At 33.7% G+C, this 23,649-nt stretch overlaps 1 protein-coding gene across 1 annotated transcript in view; it reads left to right on the forward strand.

Moving 5' to 3' along the window:
- The window catches only part of melt (ventricular zone expressed PH domain-containing protein melted), a 100,707-nt gene that overhangs the window by 33,454 nt on the left and 43,604 nt on the right, over window positions 1-23,649 (forward strand). Inside the window, exons 4-6 of the mRNA XM_089093367.1 lie at window positions 9,739-9,913; window positions 13,070-13,233; window positions 20,607-20,822. Of these exons, the coding sequence (XP_088949493.1) occupies window positions 9,739-9,913; window positions 13,070-13,233; window positions 20,607-20,822 (555 nt within the window). The remainder of the gene's footprint in view (window positions 1-9,738; window positions 9,914-13,069; window positions 13,234-20,606; window positions 20,823-23,649) is intronic.

The following is a 23,649-nucleotide window of genomic DNA, read 5'->3' on the forward strand; positions in this document are numbered from 1 at the left end:
TGTTAAAGTCGTTCTTTACTAGTTTGTGGTGGACGCCGCATCTTTTAAATTTATGGTTAGGGGTTATAAACTTTCAGATCATTGCACATTTCATTGCGTGATTTTTAGGAAGGTCGATTTAGCTCGGAAATTTTGCAAGCCTCTGAAAATCCCCCCCCCCCCCCCAGTGCTCTTGAAATAAGATACTTACTTAGATTTGTACTTTGGTACTTATTGAAGAAGATACATACTTTGCTGTTATTAATAACATACTTTGCTGTTATTAAACTGATCCAGTTTCAAATCAAAATAAATGCTGCTTTGAATTAAAATCATGTTATAACTGAAATGCAATGCAAAAAATATAGAGATTATATATAACAAGGTAGGAAAGGCTGAAAAGACAACAAAGAACTTGAAACCTAACTGGAACAGATGTTAAAGCGGTAATCGAGTCTAGCTAAGGGGACCCGATACCCTAAAATCAAATGCGAGCCTCAATGTCAGTTGACCGTCTCAAATCAAAAGGCTTACTAGCTATCATCGAGAGCTGTTGAGAATCTGTGGTTAAACTGAGGGATTTGATTGAAAATACAATGAAATTTTACATCCCCTGTCTCGGCAAGATATTCAATCAAAGTGGCTAGCACCAAAGGGAACTAAATTTCAAAGATTGTTGAAATGCTATTTCCTTTGAGTTGGTCTTAGCGTTTCCCTAACAGGCATGTTTGACATTTCTTAGGAACTGCCTTTTCCTGAATTTTAAAAATAAAATTCTGCTCTGTTTAACCGGGAAAACAAAATTCACACCTTCTGTTGAATTAAGTTTCTTTAAAACTGAATTTTCTATCTCTGGCACTAAACGGGGGAAGTTAAATGGCTTTTCAAAGATTTCTGGGAGAGTAGGTGCTGGCTTTTAATGTTATGCCGTTTATTTGGATCTAATATTCAAGGTCTACAAGACCGCTCAATCAATCTTAAATAGTTTGGCTATGCAAACTAAAAATGTTTATAATGGGCGAGATGGGGTGATTCCTTAAGGTGTCGAATCCCCTTAAAGTTGAACAGAGATTACAGTGAATTAGCGAATGAAAGCTAAATCAACCGGAAATTGAAAGGAACTAGATTTATGTTGCTGGGGCAGCATGAAGTGATGCAGCAACCTTTGGTTGACTGTACTAAAAAAAATTCTAGAGCTGGAATGTTTGGGTTTTGTTTTTTCGTTATCAATAAAGTCTTATTGATGTTGATCACTTAAGAATTTGAAATGGACTGCCCCTTTATATTTCTTTTTTCTTTAAAAAAATTTTTTTTCTTTTAAAAATGGCCTTAAAATACGATTCTTAAAACCAAATTTCCTATTTCATGACCCAATCATTTTTTTTTTACTTTTTAAATACAAAATGTATGCAAGCTGGTGCTGTGTTGTGTCTTTTGCCACAGACCGTAAAACCTAGCCTCTGAAAAGACATCCCCTCTGTCCCTTGGCCTAAGGTACTTTCCCCATAAGTTTCAAAAGCGTATAAGCACTTTCATGTAAAGATTGTAAAGTAGAGTACATATCTGAAAATCATTGTTCTCGTGTCCCAATGGCCTAAGGTACGTATCCCATAAATTCCAAGCTGGCTGGTAAAAAAAGCTTGCTTCTTTGGCGGGAGTATCTGCCTTGAGTATTTCATTACTAATAATCATCCCGTGAAAAAATGTCAATCTTTGGAGGTTTATGGTATTGGATGTTGTAGTCAGACTACGACTATCCATTTATATTAGCTCATGCTTTTTATAGATATAAAGACACATACAAATATTTTGTTATTTGTCTTTTAATTCTGCAAAGCTGATAGAAAAGGAAGAGAGAGAAACTATTTGGTGATTATATATTTTTCCCTGGTGAAACTAACCGATCCACACAGGATCGAATAGGGAGAATCCTTCTAAAATTCTAGCCTTAATTACATATCTTTGAGATTTTTTTTTTTACCGCTCCTCCTCGGAGACCCTTCAAGTGGACTTCGTATATGCTTATTACAGTGAAAATATTTCCTTTTGAAAGCAGCACAGTTAAATTTTATGTAAAGAGTTTTGTCATAACGCTTGCAACACGGATGTGATCAGACACATTTACGGCTAGATTTTGCCTGTGACAATGATCCCCTCAATTTTAATTATCTCCCCTCAATTTTAAGACCTCCATTTTTAATCAGCTGTAATGGGTATGTCCCTTCTTATTTTGACAGTGCTTGAGTTTTGCAGTAGTGTGGCTTGCCTACATTTAAATGTAACAGAGCAGACTCTCACAACATTGGTCTCACAACATTGGACATTGGGATTGCTTGTGTTCCATTCAGACTGGCATTGTAGCTTGCAGAGCCTAGAGGCACAAAATTGCAAAATATAAAAATAATTTATTATGATTTATAGATTAAACGTTTTAAGATTGAAACGCAAGAGGAATAAACAAAAAATACAAAATATATATTTAAATTCCCATACTTGTACACGCGGGAATAGATGGAAGGGATTGCTCCTATGATTGGTAGTGAGGTCACCCACTCCTTCTCGATGAAAATAAATATTCTGGCCCAAAGAATCCTTATTTTGCTAGCTCAAGTCCCCTTTCTCCATAGATTTGGCTGTATGGCCCTTATATAAATCCTTATGAGATAACTCGCGTAATTTTTTTTTTTTTTTTATCAGTAGCGAAACTACGTAGTCCTTCGACTGTCTATCTGTAATAAAATATTTTCTTGGCTGTTAAATTGTCCTGGGTAATGACACTTATCACGTGAACAGTATTTCTACCGCAAACGATGTGTTTACTCTGTAGTACAATTAAAGTACTTTATCTATATTTTGATTATTTGCTTGAGTGTTTTCATTAATATATTGAAGATTAAAGGTTTAGAGCATAATTTTGAAGATAAAATTTGAAACAAATTCTGAATTTTTCCTATCGCATAGAAATATTTTAAAATCGAAAGAGTTTTCATTTATAAGAAGGCTAAATAGAAACTAAGGATAAAAGACTAAATCTCGTAAAACACTTTCGCCAGTTTAATTTCTGCCTTGAAGCTACTGGAAAATCTAAAGAATTTGTAAATACTTTGAAACTTCAAATGATCAAATTTAATCAATTGCAGATCATAAAAGAATTGAAACATGATTCTATCACACTGGGAGAACATTATTAAGAAAACTGTTTTGTACAAATACAGATTTCCATCTTTTTGAACAAACACTATCTATAATTTCGAAATTAGAAACAGCTGGTGTTGCTAAAAAAAAAATTTAAATATGACAATCTACGTGATTCTGAAAGCGGTGGTATTATACACCTAATTTGGTTTCGCAGAATCATCAAATAAAAAATATTGGGTGGCCCTCTGTAAATCCTCCTCCTGAAGTAAGCATAAAAAAGTTATTACAAATAGAAAAAGCCATTGGTTTTATTGTTTATCTAACCTGACCTGAACCTAACCTGCTATCTAACCTAACCTGAACCATGACCTTCCTGGTGGTCATTCTTACCCGAAATATAAAAACTTCCATAGAATACCATATGTCAACATATGCTATTGCAAAGCACTGCCTTGATAATGCGCCATAGTTAATTTCAGAATAGGTTATATTATAGACGTAGCATTCATTTATTTAATTGAAAACCCTTCTGAAAGAAACTCAAAAAGGATGGGGCATAAATGGAAAAAAAATAAGGAAAAGAAGACAATACTCATGAAGAAAACGAACATTTTCGCATAAGCAGAACAATGAGAATAGTGACAAAGTGTAGCCTAATGTGAGACAAATATCGAAAAATCCAATAAAAAGCTATAAGAACTCCAAATTATATATAAATCAAGAATAAATGTCTTTGCGCACCTACGGTATCTAAAGTATCAGAGGCAACGCTGTAGCGTTGCCTATAGTAAAGGCCATACGGCTCCAGTGTTTTATTATTTCTTATTATTTATTTTCTTTTTTTTCCCAGAGGCACTTCATATGGAAGGGGTCGTAGTAGAAACTTCAAAGGGGGCTCATTCGATTGGAAATCGAGACTTCTAGTGCCCTTTTTAATAGTCGAAAATGATTGGAGTGTAACTAGCCCCCCCTCCCACGCCCATCATTTCCCCAAACACATCCAATAAAAATTTTGAGAAATTTTGAGCCATTTTGTTCAGCGTAGTTGATTTCCAGATAGAAAATATATTTTTGAGGAGGACACTCCCCCACAACCCTCAGGGCAAGGGTTTTAAGTTATACCCTGGGGGCATATAAGGTTTTTACAGAAGGCGTTGTCGTAGAAACTTCAAAAAGGCTCATTCGATTGGAAATTCCAAAGCTAGTGCCCTTTTTAATAGTCGAAAGTGATTGGAGGGCAACTAGCCCTCCCCTCACGCCCATTATTCCCCAAAACACATCCAATAAAAATTTTGGGATAGCCATTTTGTTCAGTGTAGTTGATTTACAGATAGAAAATATGTTTTTGAGGAGGACATTCCCCCACAACTCTCAGGGTGAGGGTTTTAAGTTATGCCCTGGGGGCATATAAGGTTTTTATAGAAGGCGTTGTCGTAGAAACTTCAAAACAGGCTCATTCGATTGGAAATTGAAAGGGCTAGTGCCATTTTTAATAGTCGAAAGTTATTGGAGGGCAAGTAGCCCCCCCCCCACGTCCATTAGTCCCCCACCCACATCCACTCAAAATTTTTAGACTTTTTTGTTCAGCACAGTTGATTGTCACATAAAAAATATGGTTTTGACGAGGACACCCCCCGACAACCTTCGGGGCAAGAGCTTTAAGTTATGCCCTGGGAGCATCTAATGTGTTTACAGAAGGTGTTGTCGTAGAAACTTCAAAAAAAGCTCAATTAATTGGAAGTCCAAAGGGATAGTGCCCTTTTTAATAGTTGAAAGTGATTGGAGGGCATATAGCCCCCCCCCCCCGCGCCCATCATTCCCCCAAACACATCAAATCAAAATTTTGAGATAGCCATGTTGTTCAGCGTAGTTTATTTCCAGATAGTAAATATGTTTTTGAGGAGGACAATCCCCTAAAACCTTCAGGGCAAGGGTTTTAAGTTATGCCCTGGGGGCTTATAAGTTTTTTATACAAGGTGGTGTCGTATAAACTTAAAAAAAGGCTCATTCGAATTAAAATTCAAAGGGCTAGTGCAACTTTTTATCATTGAAAGTGATTGGATGGCAACTAGGCCCCCCCCCCCCACACGCTACTCATTCCCCCAAACATCCAATCAAAATTTTGAGATAGCCATCTCGTTCAGCATAGTTGATTTCCAGATAGAAAATATATTTACGAGGAGGACAATCCCCCACAACCCTCAGAGCAAGTGTTTTAATTTATGCCCTGGGGGCATATAAGGTTTTTATAGAAGGTGTTGTCGAAGAAACTTCAAAAATGGCTCATTCGATTGGAAATTCAAAGGGCTATTGCCCTCTTTAATAGTCGAAAGTGATGTTATTTGGGCCATTTTGTTCAGCGTAGTTGATTTCCAGATAGAAAATATATTTTTGAGTAGGAAACTCCCCCCCAACCCTCAGGGCGAGTGTTTTAAGTTATGCCCTGGGGGCATATAAGGTTTTTATAGAAGGTGTTGTCGCATAAACTTCAAAACAGGCTCATTCAATTTGAAATTCAAAGGGCTAGTGCCCTTTTTAATAGTCGAAATTTTTTGGTGGGCAACTAGCCCCCCCCCCCCCACGCCCACCATTTCCCCAAACACATCCAATCAAATTTTGAGATAGCGATTTTGTTCAGTGTAGTTGATCTCCAGATAGAAATTATGTTTTTGAGGAAGACACTACCCCACAGCCTTTAGGGTAAGGGTTTTAAGTTATGCCCTGGAGGCATATAATGTTTTTGTAAAAAGTGTTGTCGTAGAAACTTCAATAAAGGCTCATTTGATCGGAAATTCAATGGGCTAGTGCTCTTTTTAATAGTCAATAGTGAATGGGGGGCAACTAACCCCCCTTCCTACGCCCATCATTCCCCCAAACACATCCAATCAAAATTTTGAGATAGCCATTTTATTAAGGGGGTTTATAACTTATGGGAAGGGTTTTGTATGGGAAGAAGACATAAGAAATCTATTATTATTATCCAATTGTAAGGTTAAAATACATACTCTGTGATAGATGCAAAATTGCTTTGGCACACAAAATCCTATTAAGGCCAATTCCAAACAGTCGTGATCCCTTTGTATCAGCAAGTCCACAATAATCAGTTTAATAAATTAAACTGAATATTTGATGCATAATGATATTAATTGCTAAAAGCTCATCAGTTCAAAATTTTACTGTAATTTTAAAATTTATTTTCAATATTAAGTACAAAAGAAAACATTTGTGATATAATTTGTTTTCAGTAAAGCGCCAATGACGCAGTAGGTTTTAGGCTTCTGCAGTGAGGGGATACCCAAACTCTTGTTTGTAGTTATTTTTATTCGATTCAAACTTGATTTGAATATTCTTTTTAAGTTTCACTTGTTTTAAGATTTATTTATTCATTTTCATTAATATATATTGTATGTTTGTTCACATTTCTTGTATATTTAATTTCTGTTTGTTTTAAGTTTCATTTATACTTTAATAGGAAACTATTTTTTTTCGCTTTAAGCTTGATTTTCATATTCAATCTATGCATTACTCGCTTTAAGATCTATTTATTCATTTATATTATTACTTGTTGTATGTTTTTTGCTCTGATTGTTTATTTATTTTCTGTTCGTTTTGGGTTTCATTTATTCTTTAATAGTAATTTCTGGTCGTTTTGAGTTTGAATTTTAACAGGTATTTGTATCTGCTGAGCTTAAGTTTAAAATGGCCTTTACTTTTCTTTGAAAAACTTATTTTTCGGATTTTTTTTTTTAATTAATAACATATAAAAGATCTAACAGTTGGTTTTCTGAAAGGAAAATGTAATACATCATCAACATATTCATACATAAACGAACCACAAATAAATCCCTGTAATAGATACACGCATTAAATAAAAATCACTTAATCATTCCATACATATATAAATCACTGCTCTAGGAGTAGGTCTATTTCCTGACCAGGTTTTTTTTTTTCTTTTTTTTTTATGTTTAGCACAATAGCTTGAGAGATAGCTGGTAAAGGTTCGGCAATTTTATACTTTTGAGCTAATAGAGTATTTCTATGCCAAGTTTGTAAAATTATTGAATATTTTGTAAAAAGGAAAAACAACAAACGAATTTTCGATTGGACTGGTTTTATGAGGATTTTCCAGAATGGGGCAGTATATAAGATATGAGAGAGGGTCACTGCATCATAAAGACTTGTGAAGAGATAACAATTAAAACGGAATTTGGATATAATAATAGAGGCATAAGATGCAGAAACTCGAACATTAAGATAATTAATTAGAAGCGACCTCGTTTGTTGAACGGAGGACCCAAATGGTAGGCTCAAATACGCTAAATGATTGGTAGGCTGAACTGCTTGAGTTTTCAAGTTCTATTAGCGGGGGAGGTAAGCACTTCCAAATGAACGCAACAATTTCGGACTTCTTCGAGCTAGACTGAAACCCAACCTTGAGTTATTCATCTTAGAGCATTGCCTGTTCTTTTATAATTGATTAAATAAAAAAAAAATTCAACTTAAAGTAAGGAGCAACATTAAAACTTAAAACGAACAGAATTTATTACGTATATAAGGGGCTTCGCCCCCTCGGCAACGCCTCGCTCTTTACGCTAAAGTTTGAATTTTGTTCCAATTCTTTAAGAATGATCCCTGAATCACAAAGGCCGTTTAATTAGAATAAAAAGCTCTTTTGAAAGTGCTAAAAAAAACTTTAGCGGAAAGAGCGAGGTACTGATGAGGGGGCGAACCCCCTCATATACGTAATGATTTCAGTTCGTTTTAAGTTTTAATGTTGCTCCTTACTTTCAGTTGATTTTTTTTTTTGAATTTCTGATCATTTTTTAAATAATACTGGAAAATCCGGCACCCCCTTCATGGAAAATTTTCTTCCCCCATGAAAAATTCCTCCATGGATAGACCGTTCCACGTAACCCCCTCTCCTCGAATCCCCCCATACCAGAAAAAAATCCCCCCTGCAAACGTCTGTATACTTCCCAATAATCAATACTAAATGTAAACAATGGGCAAAGTTCACAACTTGCAGCCATTCCCCCGGGGACTGTGGGGGAATAAGTCGTCCTCCAAGATGTAGTTATTAGATTTTTTAGCTATGCTGAACAAAATGGCCATCTCAAAATTTTGGTCCGGTGTCTTTGGGACTTAAAAGGGCACTAGAACTTTTAATTTCCGTACGAATGAGCCCTCTTGCGACATTCTAGGACCACTGGGTCGATACGATCACCCCTGGGGGAAAAAACCAAATAAACACACATCCGTGATCTTTCTTCTGACAGAAAATAGAAAATTACTCATTTTTGCAGATAGGAGCTTCAAACCTCTATAGGGGGGTTTCTTGATACGCCGAATCTGATGGTGTGATTTCCATTAAGATTCTATGACCTTTAAGGGGTTTCCCCACTTTTTTGAAAATAAGGCAAATTTTCTCTGGCTCTTAACTTTTGATGTGTATGACTAAACTTGTTGAAACTTATATATTTGAAATCAAAATAAAAAAACGATTCTTTTGGTGTATCTACTGGTATCAAAATTCTGTTTTTTAGAGTTTCGGTTACTATTGAGCCGGGTCGCTCCTTACTTACAGTTTGTTACCACGAACTGTTTGACTAATGAATAAAATATATTACAGATCTCATCTGGTTCCCTCGTAGCTCAACCCCCACTGAGCCTAATCCCGTTCTACTCAATCTATCTAACTGAATTTATGTTCGACACAACTCCCGTTTAACACAACCCCCATTCAAATTAATCCCATCCAGCTCAACTCTCGCTCAACTCAATCCCGTGCAAATTCAGTCCTAGTACAACTTTATTGTAAATTTGATATCAAAATCAAGCTGCCTTAAGTTTTTGCTGAAACAGAAGAAAGAAGACTGATATGCAACCCTTGTAATTTATTGCTTATTGCTATTGCTTATTGCTTTCTTTTTGCCAAAAGTGTTCCAATTTGGATGTTTTTTCTCTAGCACTGCTTGCATATAGATTTAGGAAAATTCAATGCTGATCTACTTGTTTATGTCCTTGTTCTTTTGGGCATTGGCGCTTTCAAAGTTTTAAATTAAGTTTTATGGTCTATAGAACTTTCAGTTATTTTTCTTGTTTTGCCTTTTCATGATGTTGGCATACTCCATTTATTGAATATATATAACATTGACTGGGATTCTCCCGAGTTCTAGTCACAATGTGGAGAGCATTATTAGTTGTGATGTCAGCTATGTTGACGAGCTTGTTAGGACTTTCCTTCTCTTTAAGAGAGGTCTGTCCAATAGACGAGACCCGTCATGTGTTACTTGATGAAAATAGTTGGCCATTATTGATGATTGTACAGAGTTTCTAACTCCCCCAAAACAAACGTGGATTTGGCCTGCTTAGATTTAAGGTAGAAGTTACGAATTTACGCTTCCCCCGTTCATTTACAAAAAAAAAAATGTTTCTAATCGTTAAAATTTGTTATAAAAACTTCTACAAATGCTTTATCTGGATTTTCAGATAATGTTATAAAAATGAATTTAATGTCTCGTTACAGTATTTTCTGCTCCTTTTCTTTCTTATGGTTTAATATTGTTTCTATAAGTTGTTATTTGAACATTAACATTTCATGTAAATAATTATTTTCTGTAGAATTATGACAAAACTGATTTGATGAAAATGTGTATTCCCACTGCAATCAAATTTTTGCACAAAGGCAACAAGGAGCTATCAAAGAACATAGCAACTTACCTTTGGCTGGCAGCCTCTGCTAACGCATTCATATTGGCAATGAACATTCAACCAGTGATTGACTCGCTCATTACAGGTATCTCACTTTTTATTCCCTGGTGTTTAGTTGGTGTCACTAATGTTATGACGGAGGTTTTGAATTGAGAAAAGTGGAGAATTTCAATAAGATACCTTCTTAAAAAAAAGGTTGTACAATGTCTCATATAGAAGAAAAGAATTGTAAACTTACCTTTTTTCAAATTAAAATTGTATTTTTTCATTAATAGCAGAGATGATAACTGTTAGTTTGGAGCGGGCCTGCAGGCAGAAGGAAGGTGCTAAAAGCCTGCTATTATTTATTGCTAAGTGCGGGTTATGATTGGCCAAGTATTACTGGCCAGTCTGCACCAACATTAAGCAATCAAACTTAACAATCCTAAAGTATACAATAGCTTACTTAGGAAGGACTAATCTAATTTGAAAAGTAAGTATATTACCTGTGGCCCTTTTAGAAGCTATTTTTGTTACAATTCAGCATTAATTTAAAGAGTAGAGACTGAGTGGATGGCGGTCATATCGTATGGAGGATATGGCATAAAAAAACAAATAAAAAATTTTGAAATTTGTAATGTCGTTATTTTTCCAAAAAAAGCGACATTAAACCTAAAACGAATAGAAATCACCCTGTATATGATGGGGCTGTCCCCCTAAACCGCAATTTTTTCCGATACAGCTTAGACTTATTTCTCTAGTATTTCAAGAACGAATACTCACACAGGGGCTGTGGGAATGGGATAAAAAGTCCCCCAAAAACGGAAGGGCTTATTGATGTGCGGACTTGCTGATGAGTATTTGCTTTAAACAATGAGACTTTCGGTTCAAAAATATTTTTTGAAACGCGATCTAAGAACTTGCAATTAGCGACTAACTATATTTTTAGCACTGAGAAATTATATCAATGAAGCGTTGGAAAACTGGACGCAAAGATTGGGGGGTTACGCGGGAGGGGGGATGCTCATATAGAAGGTAATTTCTGATTGTTTAACTTTTAATTTTGCTGTAATTTCATTGGGAAAAAGTTTTTGTTTTTTTTAATTAAATAAACAAAAAATTTCATCGTGAAAGTAGAAAGTGATGTTAAAACTTGAAAACGGTATACTTTTAAGGATTATTTTAGTCTAGGAAATGGAAAGGACCTGCATAGCCTTTTTTTTTTATAGTACGGAGTAAGTGGAAGAATGGATATTATGGCCAAGAATTGACGAACCAGCTGAGACAAATGACCTGGCCTTTTGTCGTGATACAAAATCCATTTCTTGCCTTTTCAATCACACATATTACTGTAAGCGCCTTAAAATATGCGCGTAGAAGGTCTGACCTTTTGGTAAAAATTATATAGAAGAATTCCACGACAGTCCAAGACAACATTCAAACATTAAAAACAAAAAAAATTTTTTAAACACGAAAAACGGTTTTTAATTTTATAACAACCATTTAAAAAAAAAAAATTTATTTATGAAAAAATCATCCGAATTTTTGGGCCCAAAATCGGGTACCCTTTATAAACGTAAAAAAAAAAAAAAATAAATAAAGCAAAAAAAAAACAACTTAAATTACATTACAATAAAACATACTAAACACATAAAGAGAACAAAAGCAAAAACGAAAGAAAAATATAAATAAATAAGAACAAACCTCACATATTAATTAAACACTTCCATGCACTGAATGTCTTTCAACTGGCCTCCTCTCAGTATATAAATGGAAATATATTAAATAAACACTTCCATGTACTGAATGTCTATATTGATTCTACTCGCCTCCTCCCAGTATATAAATTGAAATCTATCAAAAATGAAGAATATATTTATACTTAGACCAAAACAATAAAAGGTCAACTAACCCCCGGTCCATAACCCTTAATTAAATTTCACAAGTTCATCAACCATTTTATGAATTATAAATTGAATGGATTCGTTTTGTTGCAAGCTTAGCTGCAGTTCGTTTATTTTTCTCATCATTTAACCCATTCTGACCTTTGTTCGCAAGATGACCTTGCGAACAAAGGTCAGAATGGGTTAAATGATGAGAAAAGTAAACGAACTGCAGCTAAGCTTGCAACAAAACGAATCCATTCAAATTATAATTCATAAAATGGTTGATGAACTGGTGAAATTTAATTAAGGGTTATGGACCGGGGTTAGTTGACCTTTTATTGTTTTGGTCTAAGTATAAATATATTCTTCATTTTTGATAGATTTCAATTTATATACTGGGAGGAGGCGAGTAGAATCAATATAGACATTCAGTACATGGAAGTGTTTATTTAATATATTTCCATTTATATACTGAGAGGAGGCCAGTTGAAAGACATTCAGTGCATGGAAGTGTTTAATTAATATGTGTGTTTTTTTATTATTTTTTTTCTTTTTTCTTTATTTTTGGGTTTTTTTTCTATTTTTTTTTTTTTTTTTTTTTTTTTTAATGTAATTTAAGTTGTTTTTTTTTTTTTTTGCTTTATTTTTTTATTTTTTTTTTTTTTTCTGTTTATAAAGGATACCGGATTTGGGGCCGAAAAATTATGAGGTTTTTTGCATAATTAATTGTTTTGTAGTTCACTGCTTGTTAGAAAATTAAAACCCGTTTTTCGTGTTTAAAAATTTTTTTTTGTTTTTAATGGAAAAGCAGTGTGGTCTAAGAAATTATTAACATTCAAACATCGTTTTCATTTTTGATAGACTCATTCGTGCTTCCTTTGAACATGGTGAATGTTCATCGGTCTGTTGTGACGACTGCGTGACGACTGTTGTGCCATCGTTTTGGGACATCATGATGAAGAAATCTATTTGCGTCACATATTTTTTTGTTAATTTGATGTTATTATGTTGCTCTACAAAATCTTTTTATTTTCACTTGTTTGCTACTTCGCAGAGAGCACCCTACACTTGTTCACTAATTGGTTCTGTTCACTAATTGATGAGTTGCCGCCGTGTGCCATGGGCCTCCTCTTATTTCTAAAGGATGCCGCTAGCTGTAGCATAGTGTATGAATTTAAACTGCTTATGGTCTAATCGTAATTTCAGAAATTCTGCCAAACCTTTTTTTTTTAACAGACCCTTGTGTGTATTTTCTTCACCCTAGATAGCCAGAGAGTTTCTTTCCGGCCCTGCATTATTTAGTAATTTTATATTATGTTGATTTTAGTAACTATAAATGAAACGAATTGAAGCTTTAATGTATTTCTATGTTTTAGGCAATTACTGTTTAACAAGGGTATTGCCGCTGGTTTATGTTTTTCATCCTGATCCCATAAATGACCATATAATGGTTCTTGCATCCCTTTTACATGGAATGGACACCGTTGAAAAGCTAGCATTGCTCGACCTTTTGTTGAGGGTAGCCAAAACAAAGCCAAGCGTGAGTATTTATTTTCCCCTCTAAAATTAAATTAAGAAAAGGTTGTGATTTTCTTTTACGAGACTCTATTTCAAATTGAATTATATTGGAGTTTTTTCATTGCTTTCAGTTACTGTTATTATACTATAAAGTGCTTCATTTTCTTTTTGTTTTGTTTGCTATGTTTTCTAAATGAATGGACCGATTGGGCTGAAATTTGGCATTTGTGACCCCCTCTAGCTGAAGAAGATGTAGAAAAGGAGAGGAGGAAGGAGTCGATGGGTTTAGTAATAATCATACTTTGTTGGGAGTGCGTAAAGCAATGTATAAACTTCTCTGGCAGTAGAAGGTCAAGAAAGGGCGAGGGAGTTAGGAGGGATGGCTTTGAGATTCCGTACATTGCGTATGGCTTGGCACATGATCTTATTCTGCTTCCCCATATCATACTTTTGTGCATAATAAGGTCGAAAGAGGAGATGGGACTTGAGCATTCTTGCGCTTAAGCATAATTTATATAAAATATATTTTCGTGGTTCGATAGTTTAATGGTTATTGCGTCTGCTTCACACGTCTGCTTTTTTTTTTACAGTTTTCTTGAAAATAACGGTAAATGAGTTTGTTGGAGGGAGAGGGTAGTTGATTGTGGAGTAACATCAGGAAACACCAAATGTTAGAGATTTGATACGAAAAGCATATGACAACCATTATGAAAATGCGTAAGAAACGCCCCTCAGCTCTAGGATAGAAAATTCTGAGCTGCTTTCTATTCTTGTATTTTCTTTCTTTGTGATTTATATGTCTCTTCGCTACTATCTTAGCACAAAAAAAAAAAAAAAAAAAAAAAAAAAAAAAAAAAAAAAAAAAAACAGAAGGACTACTTGGAAAAAATCTTGTGACTCAAAAACGTTTTGTTCTTTTTGCTGGCTTAAAATTTCATTTACACTGACCAATCAGGTGGAACTTACCCTTTTGTTCTTTTATCTGGGTTAGTTTCACAAAGAAGGTGGGGTCTTGTCTCTCTAGGAATGTCAGAAATTTGGAAACAATGTGACTGGCTAATGAAAGTGCAGCATAGGGTAAACCAATTAAATTAAAGCAGACTTTTTACCATAGAATTAAAGGAAAGTAATCTGTCTTTTTCTCATTAATCTCTTTTTTTCATTGTTTTTTTCACTTTCTCTTTGAATCTCCCTTCTTCTCTCTCTCTGTCGTTCTATCTTAAACCGTGTTCTACAAAGGAAGAAGTTAGATAGAGAAATGAAAAAGTAAAAGCAAAGAGAAAGAAAATGCTTATATTATTGAATCTCACTTCTCTGGACCTTTACGCCCTCACGCTTTATGTTGCTTCTGCACATTGTGCGTTGTGTGTGCTCGTCATTCCATTTCCGTAGAATAAATATAATCTCGTACTGTGAAACCTGAGAATTAAGAGATGCCCCTAATTTCATCCTGACCTCATTGCGCAGCATACTTCAAGCGTGAATGGATCATCTAGTGTAAACATAATTCACAATTTTTGTTAATTTTCTTTGCATTTTTTACACTTAAAATATATATTTTGCCATTTAATATCCTTCACTTCTCAACTATGTTCTTAAGCAGGTTTTCTTTCCTTTTCTTTATAGAGAAATAAACAACTTTGAATTTCTGTTTAATAAATTTAAATTTAAATTCCTAAATTAAATTTAGATAAATAAACAACATTTAATTCCTGAATAGAACGTGTTCCCTTTTGCTACTTTACAAGTTGTAAACAAACCCCAGTTGAATTAGTTAAACTATTTTCGGACTTTCTTTTTAGCAAAGGAAAAAACAGCAGTCTTGAAAGTTTAATTCTCAACAAATCTATTTATCAAAGCTATTAAAAATTTCCCGCTCATTCCACAAATTTCTTTTACTTATCAATACTCCTGTAAACACACTTAATTCGATTAGTTTTAGTAATTTTGGAAATTTTTGGCGATGTAGAAAGCTGTAATCTTAACTATTTAAATCACAACAAATCTTCTATTGTTTGTCGAATTCATTGCAAATAATAAGTTTATTTTACCGCCTTTTGAAAGAGTTAAAAAAAAAAAATCAAGTTAAAAGAAAGAGCTTCATTTTCCAGTCACCTTTTTTGAAACATAGCTTACCTTTTTTATACTTTTCTTACAAAAACGAATATATAATATCTGAGTTAAAAAAAAAAAAACAACTACACGAGCCCTGTGGAAAAGAGGAAGAATGTTATTCAACTTCCACTATTTGATTTATACTCACAGCAGGATCAGTTGTTCCCGCATGAGTCGCCAGAGCTTGAAGATGTTCGAGTATCTGTTTATATTTTGACAATGTTGGCGGGCTACGTCCTTAGAATTCGGTCTGAAAGACCGGTACGTGAGATTGAACGAAGGTAATGGTGGTCTAAACCTTCAGTGCATGCCGCTGAGCTGCTTTAATGGGCCAAGATTTACCACCATTGAATAGGACTGTCCTCACATTTGACTTATACATTCTTAACTCTGTTCGTAAGCTATTCTCTCGATGAATCCAGAGATGCATTCAGAACTGAAGAGCCTAGGTGTTCTTCTTCTAATACCATGTTAATACTTTCCTTTGGCATCCACCTCAAATCCCAGATGGTCGAAACAGTAAACATTTTTTGTTTCGGATACCTGTTGCGATGTTCTTTTGTTTATTTGTTGGCAAAGGTAGGATGAAAAATATACCACTTCGTCAAGGAATTGGTGTATCGAATCTGGGTTTGACGCGAGAATATATACATTGTCTGCGTAGTCAATGTCCGTCAAGCTAATATCTCCACCAACTGTTATACCCTTAAATCTCTAGAGGGTGAGTTCAATGATCCAGTCGACACAGTAATTTAAAAGAGCTGGAGACAGTGTGCAGCCTTGTACTACCATCTAATCTGCATCAAACAGAACTCTTAACTATAAACACTAACTTGGGCTATATATCCTCGGTAATAAGCTTCCAGAATGTTGGCAAATTCTTGGGGCATGCCATCCTCAAGGAGAATCTTCCTCAAATCATCCCGTTCAACAGAATTTTAGTTGTCAAAATCATCAGTGAAAATGTCGATGAGTGTGAAGAATGTACCTTTCATATTGTCGAACTATCAAACAGAGGGTGAAGATCTAATCTGAGCCTCCTCTGCCAGACTAGAATCCAAACTGAATGTCTCGTTTTCGCTCATCTCTTACAGTTCTGTAAGAGATGAAAATGTGCATTAAGATGATGGCGAATAACTTCGCTGCAATGTCAGTAACAAATTTGCCTTTATAATTACCTTCCACTGCCTTTTTTGAGAACAAGAGAATGACGGAGATTATACAATCCTTTGGGTGTGTCTTGGTTTTCCATATTTCTATAAAAAGCTGCTGTAGCTGGGTTGCTATCCAGTTGGGAGAAGCTTTTTAAATCTTGGTTGAATTGTAGTTCTCACCAGAGATTTTGTATAGCTTTTGTCATTTATTTTTTGGTGTCCGGCAGAGACGTATTTATGTCTAAGGTTCTTTTTACGCTAGCTCGAAGTAGGATAAATCTTTCTGAGTTTTTGCAGTATCACAGGCGGGTGCATATTATTCAAGGGTTGTTCTTGAGAGCGCTGTGTTTTTTTCTAGACATCGTCCAAGTGTAGCCTCCTGTCGTCCGCGCCGGCAAACTCCTGGAGGAGTTCAATACCAAACATCATGAGGCAGACGATTGCTGTCCATTCTAACTATGCGTCCCCAAAATTGCCACAAACTGCTTATGACTTTATCAATAACGAGTGGCTGTTTAGTCTTCTCTCTAATGAATGAGTTGGTAATTTTGTCCGTCCAGTTGATTCCGAGAATCCGTCGAAGACAATTATTTTCAAAACTTTGGATTCTTTCCTCTAGCTGTTTTGTCAGCGCCCAGCTTTCAGAACCATGCATTAGTACTGACAGGACATTACTTTTGAAGAGCCTCAGTTTCAGCTTCAAAGAGAAAATAGTACTTCTCCAAACGTTTCTCAACTAATCAAAGGCGCTTCTTGCGCACGCGATACGTGTCGCAACTTCATGCTCGGGGCTCCCATGGGTGCTCACTAGACTCCCAAGATATTTAAACATTTCTACCTTTTCAATTTCCTATGCTTTAACTGTTGGTGGCTCAGCAGATAGTTTATTCACATTATTGCGCATGATTTTCGTCTTTTTGCGTGCTTATTGCCAAACCTATTCGTTCACCTACTTTCGACAGCTCATTTATGTTGTACTGAAGCTCCTCTATTAAGTGAAAAAGGAGCGCTATATCGTGTGCGAAGTCTGCATCAAATAAAGTGCGATTTTCATTCAAATGGATGCCACCTATGAAGTTGCACGTCCGCAGGATAAAATCAATGAGCATTGTAAACAGTACTGGGGACATAATTCACCCCCTGTCGAACGCCTGAGTTGACTTTGAACCCCTCAGTCAAGTCCCCATCATCACTTCGAACAGCACACATTGTTCATCATATAACGCTATTATAATTCTGAAAATTTTATCCAAACTGCCTCTTGTAATTTTCCTTGGTTCATCTTCGAAAGTTGCAGGCTGGAACTCTAGAATGCATTGACATGCCCAACTCGAAACCTAAAATAAGTAGAAGACTTGAAATGAAAAATTTTAAAGTTATTCCAAGCTGGACTACAAAAGGTGTCAGTAACAGCTTTGACAGGAGTTAACTACAACACGAATATGAATCTTTTAGACAGCCACAGCGTAATTGAAGGGCTCTCTTAAGTAGAACTCCTTAACTAAGCACTAATAGATAACCTTTTGCTTAATACTTGGGCGACGCAATTCCTCAGTTTACAGCTGGGTTTGAAATCCTTTCAGGTTACAATACCTGCACGAAACTTTTACAATCTCTATGGTGGTTTTGGTTAGTTTTATGTAAAGTTATTTTATATATTCCAGCAATAATTTTCTTCAAATTATTGTTTGGGTCTGCCCAAGCTCCCGTATTGCAAGATGCTCCTTAGCGTTCTCCATTGTGAACTATTGGTTAAGTCTTTATGGTCTCAACGGTTTTTCGTATAAGTGAATTTGTCTTTCCCAAAAGCAAATGCGTAAATAGATTTTTAATTAGAAGGAAAGGATTTATACTTTTTATATTAACTTTATTTAGATTGTAATTAAAAAGATGTTTCGTGTAACCCAAGAATGTAAAAAAAATGTTTCACTGTTTTTATCATTAGCTACTTTTAAATAAGGGTAACTAAGGGATATTAAAAAGTTGGGAACCTGGCTAACGGCAAAATACGAGAATTATTAATAATGATATATATATATATATATATATATATATATATATATATATATATATATATATATATATATATATATATTTTTCCTTCTCTTTGTCAGTTGTTCGCTAGTATCCGTCGATGGCAGTTCATATTTTTTTGGATTTTGCGTAAATCGCGGATATTGGCGAATAACTCGCTTTTATGGTTGTTAGGTAGTTGGTTTTAATTCTTTTAATTTTTGGCTTTTATTGATCCATCGTTTCGTTTCGCGCTGAAAAAGAGAGGCGTTTGTATTCTGGAAATATTCGCTTTGTTTTTTAGTATATTAATTTGTACTATAAAAACCCCTTTTTTGTTCGTTTTTCTTTCTTTATGATATATATATATATATATATATATATATATATATATATATATATATATATATATATATATATATATATATGTATATATATATATATATATATATATATATATATATATATGTATATATATGTATGTATATATATATATATGTGTATATGTATATGTATATATATATATATATATATATATATATATATATATATATATATATATATATATATATTTATATATATATATATATATATATATATATATATATATATATATATATATATATATATATATATATATATATATATATATATATATATATATATATATATATATATATATTTATATATCCACTATACTCCCTCATACACCTCAAACAACAATAGAAGAAAAAAATACTATTAGAAGTCAAAATGACAAATAATAGCACAGAATCCATAATTAGAATACATTTTTTCATTAACTTTATTTCTAAATTCTTCAAACCATTTTATGTAATTAATTATCTTATCATTAATATTCCATAATTTTATAAGTAAGATATAAATAAAAATGACGAATAATAACTTAAAACTCATAATTAGAATACATTTTTCCCTTAACTTTATTTCTAAATTCTTCACACCTTTTTATGTCATTACTTGTCTTATCATTACTCTTCCATAATTTCATTTTTCGAAAAATAAATGAGAACTTAGATCTAGTAGTGATGACAGTTGGAGCAGATAGCGCTTTTTTTATTCGAGTATTATAAATGTGGCAATCAGACCTAACCTGATACATACCTGAGAAGCATAGAGATAAATTATTAATATTATACTTAAAACATAAATAACAGGTGATAAAAATCCCGTAAGCCAGCGCCCGGTAAATTTTTTTTGCCTTCCATACCCCGACCTCACAGAATTACTATAAGATTTATTGCAAAGTAAACGGATCGTATTATTTTGGAAAATTCGAATTGGATTTGCTACTGATGGAAATGTTCCTAACCATACCGAAGAACAATATAAAATTTACGGATGTAATATAGAGGAACACAACAACCTTAAAATGCGATGCGGGACAAAATGTGTGAGTTTTCTAAGTATCCCGATGTTCCGCAATAAAATCGTTGACATATTCTCAACATACCTCCTCTACGACAAAGTTTCATCAAGTGTAATGCCTAAATACTTGACATAAGACTACTTTTCAATCTCACCATAACTCTCACCATAATCGAGAAGTCCATGGATTTCTGTTCTCGAGATTATAATAAAACAACTCTTAGCCGTGTGAACTTGCTATTTGTTTACATGCATCCAAGTTGAAACTCTTGTCTAACGATTGTTTGCTCAAATCAAGTAATTCCTTCTCAGTTCTTGCAAGACAAACAAGCGGCGTGTCGTCAGCAAACATCGGTACTGTCACTTCTTATGGATCATGGAATAATTCATTGAAATTGTTTTTGATATTTGACATAGTTTGAGTTAAGTCATTTAAAAAGATTAAGGATAATAGCGGTTCAAGAACAGAGCTTTGTGGAATTCCACATGTAATAGGACAGTTTGATGAACGTTTCGAGTCAATCTGAACATGTTGTAGCTGTCCAGCTAAGAATGCGCGTAGAAAGGGAAAACCCATAGAAAGCTTAAGAAGAAATGAAGTTTCTATTTTACCGTTGATTTTAGCTTCTTACAGTAAATTGTGTTTTAAATTTAAGTATTTTCTTCACACTGCTGTTGAGTTTTGACTGCTATAATACCTTTTTGAAATTCTTTTTTCTTTCAGTTACTAGAATCGAGTATTTCACAAATAGTTGACTGCCTGAGCATCGATCAGTTAGTATCTCTTTCGCTGCAGGTACTTCTGAGTTTCAGCTATTGGAAAACATTGCCATTGGCCGCTCATTTTCAGCGAATCTACGAATCAGGAGTAAAATCAGAATCAATCGCAACAACCTGTTTTGCATCACAGCTTATTGCTAGAATTGGGCTACTTTCATTGGTTTGTTGTTCATTCATATACATTTATAGTTAAATCATTTAGATAGGAAAGAAAATTTTAAAAGTTTCTGTCGGAAAATTTTAAAAGTCAAGACAAATACTAAAACATAGAGTAATTAAGAATATGTGTTTCTTCTATATAAAATTTAAATTGCAGAATCTAATCCTTGAATAAAAATAACCATCTTTAAATGAATATATCTTGCAGCTGAGGCATCATGAACCACATTCGTTTACTGATCTTTGTTAAGATATGCCAATGTACCTGCTCACTTGATTTCTCATTTAATTCTGAGATGAGCTGGTTACACTCTGGGAGCTGGTAAGATGGATCCCTGTTTTGTAAAAGAGTTTATGCCTTCCTTTTCAATGCTTCAAGCCTTCGTGACAACAGTCAAAACTCATTGTCCCTACTAATCCCCCCCCCCAAAAAAAAATGAGAATGAAATATGATAGGAGGATCATTGTATAATAATTATTTTGATAGTGGAAAGAACCCCAAGTCTGATGCATTTTACTCTATAATTTATGTAATTTTACATATTTAAATTAAAAAAATGCTGCAGTTGCTAGTAAAATGATAATGTACTTTTTCTTTTATTTTTCTAGAGTTTCTTTTTTTCTCCTAGCAAACTTGTAAAGTTCACGATTTGTTAGTTATCTGCTTGTTACGGATGCAATCGTTTTCTTGCTGAATACTGAAGTATTCCTCCTGAAAAAGGAATAAAAGGAAAAAAGGAATAAATAACATAAAGGAAAAAGGTTCTCGGCTATTCTGTAAATTGGAAAGCTGTCTGTTGTTTGTAATAAAATTAAGGGTTTTATTACTTAAACTTTTTCCCAAATGACACATGGGTTTTCTTAAAGAAATTAATTTAAAAAAAATTTCCGAAAAATAAGTTTCAAAGAAAAGTAAAGGCCATTTTAAACTAAAGCTCAGCAGATACAAATACCTTTTTAAAATTCAAACTCAAAACGACCAGAAATTACTATTAGAGAATAAAAGAAACCCAAAACGAACAGAAATTAAATAAACAATCATGTAGCAAAAATATACAACAAGTAATAATATATATGAACAAATAGATCCTAAAGCGAGTAATGCTTAGATTGAATATGAATTTCAAGGTTAGGCTAAGACGAAAAAAAAAAATTTTCCAATTAATTTTCAGATGAAACTTAAAACGAACCAAAATTAAATTAACAATAAGTGTGAGCCAACATACGACACCTGCTGAAGGTAACTAACAGATACATCTTAAAACGAGTGAAACTGAAGTTTAACGTGCAAATCAAGTTAGAAAGAAACAAAAATGACAACAAACAAGAGTTTGGGTATGACCTCCTTCTCTCACTGTAAAAGTCTAAAACCTACTGCATCATTGGCACTTTACTGAAAACCAATTTTATGACAAATATTTTCTTTTGTGCTTAATATTAAAAATAGACATTAGATTTATAGTAACATTTTGAACTGATGAGCTTTCAGCAATTAATATCATTATACATCAAATATTCAGTTTAATTTATTAGCTCTTTTTAAAGTTGTTAAAGACGAATATAGTTTCACTACAAACAAATGTTTGGATACTGCCTCCTTTCCTAACTGTAAATAAAAACCAAAGCCTACTGGGTCATTGGCACCTAACTGAAAACGGATTATATTACCAATATTTTCTTTTCCAGTTCTTACAGCATTGAAAATAAAAATAAAATTACGGTGAAATTAATTTTTGAACTGATAGATCTTTCAACTATTAATATTCTTATAAATCAACTTTTTATTTTGACTTTCTTTATACTTTCCATGACTTTTCAAGAAGCATACAGTTTTCAGTAAAGCGCCAATGACGCAGTAGGTTCTAGACTTTTACAGTGAGAGAAGGAGGTCATACCCAAACTCTTGTTTGTGGTGATTTCTGTTCGTTTTAAACCTGATTTGCATATTCAATTTAAGTTTCACTCGTTTAAAGATTTATTTATTAATTTACATCAATATCTATTGTATGTTTGTTTGCATTGATTGTTTATTTAATTTCTGTTCGTTTTAAGTTTCATGTATACTTCAATAGGAAAATATTTTTTTTTCGTTTTAAGCTTGATATTCATATTCAATCTAAGCATTACTCGCTTTAGGATCTATTTGTTCATTTATACTATTACTTATTGTATGTTTTTGCTATGGTTGTTTATTTAATTTCTGGTCGTTTTGAGTTTGAATTTTAAAAGGTATTTGTATCTGCTGAGCTTAAGTATAAAATTGCCTTTAATTTTCTTTTAAAAAACGACTTTTCGGAAAGTTTTTTAAATAATTCTTTTTCGTTTTGGTTGCAAAAAGTCTCAAGTTTTTAAAAATTCCTTATTTCAATATCAAACTTAAAAAAATCAAATATTCTTCAAAGTATCAGAACTGGTATCAAAATAACTATCAAAGTGTAAAATGGGTTTGTGTCAACCTCGGAGTTCTTATTATCTGATGTTTGAACAAAATTTTTAACAAAATTGCTATCTCAACATTTTTATCGGATGGGTTTGGGGAAAAAGGGCGTGGGGGGACTAGTTAAGCTTCGGTCTCTTTTGACTCTTTAAAAGTAAACTAGAACTTTCTATTTTCAATCAAATGAGCCCTCTCTGAAGTTTATACGAGTATCCCTTCTATAAGAACCATATATGTCCTCAAAATATAACTTATAATGCCTGTCTTTGGGCCCTGGGGGGTTGTGTCGACCCTGGAGTTTTTATATCTGATGGTTGAACTATTTTTAACAAAATGGTCACCTCAAATTTTTATCGGGTAGGCTTATTCATACGATACACCCAACGGCGTG

This window comes from Artemia sp. Qi Xiang Cuo, chromosome 8, assembly GCF_049724085.1.
Source record: "Artemia sp. Qi Xiang Cuo chromosome 8, ASM4972408v1, whole genome shotgun sequence".
NCBI classification, from domain to species: domain Eukaryota; kingdom Metazoa; phylum Arthropoda; class Branchiopoda; order Anostraca; family Artemiidae; genus Artemia; species Artemia sp. Qi Xiang Cuo.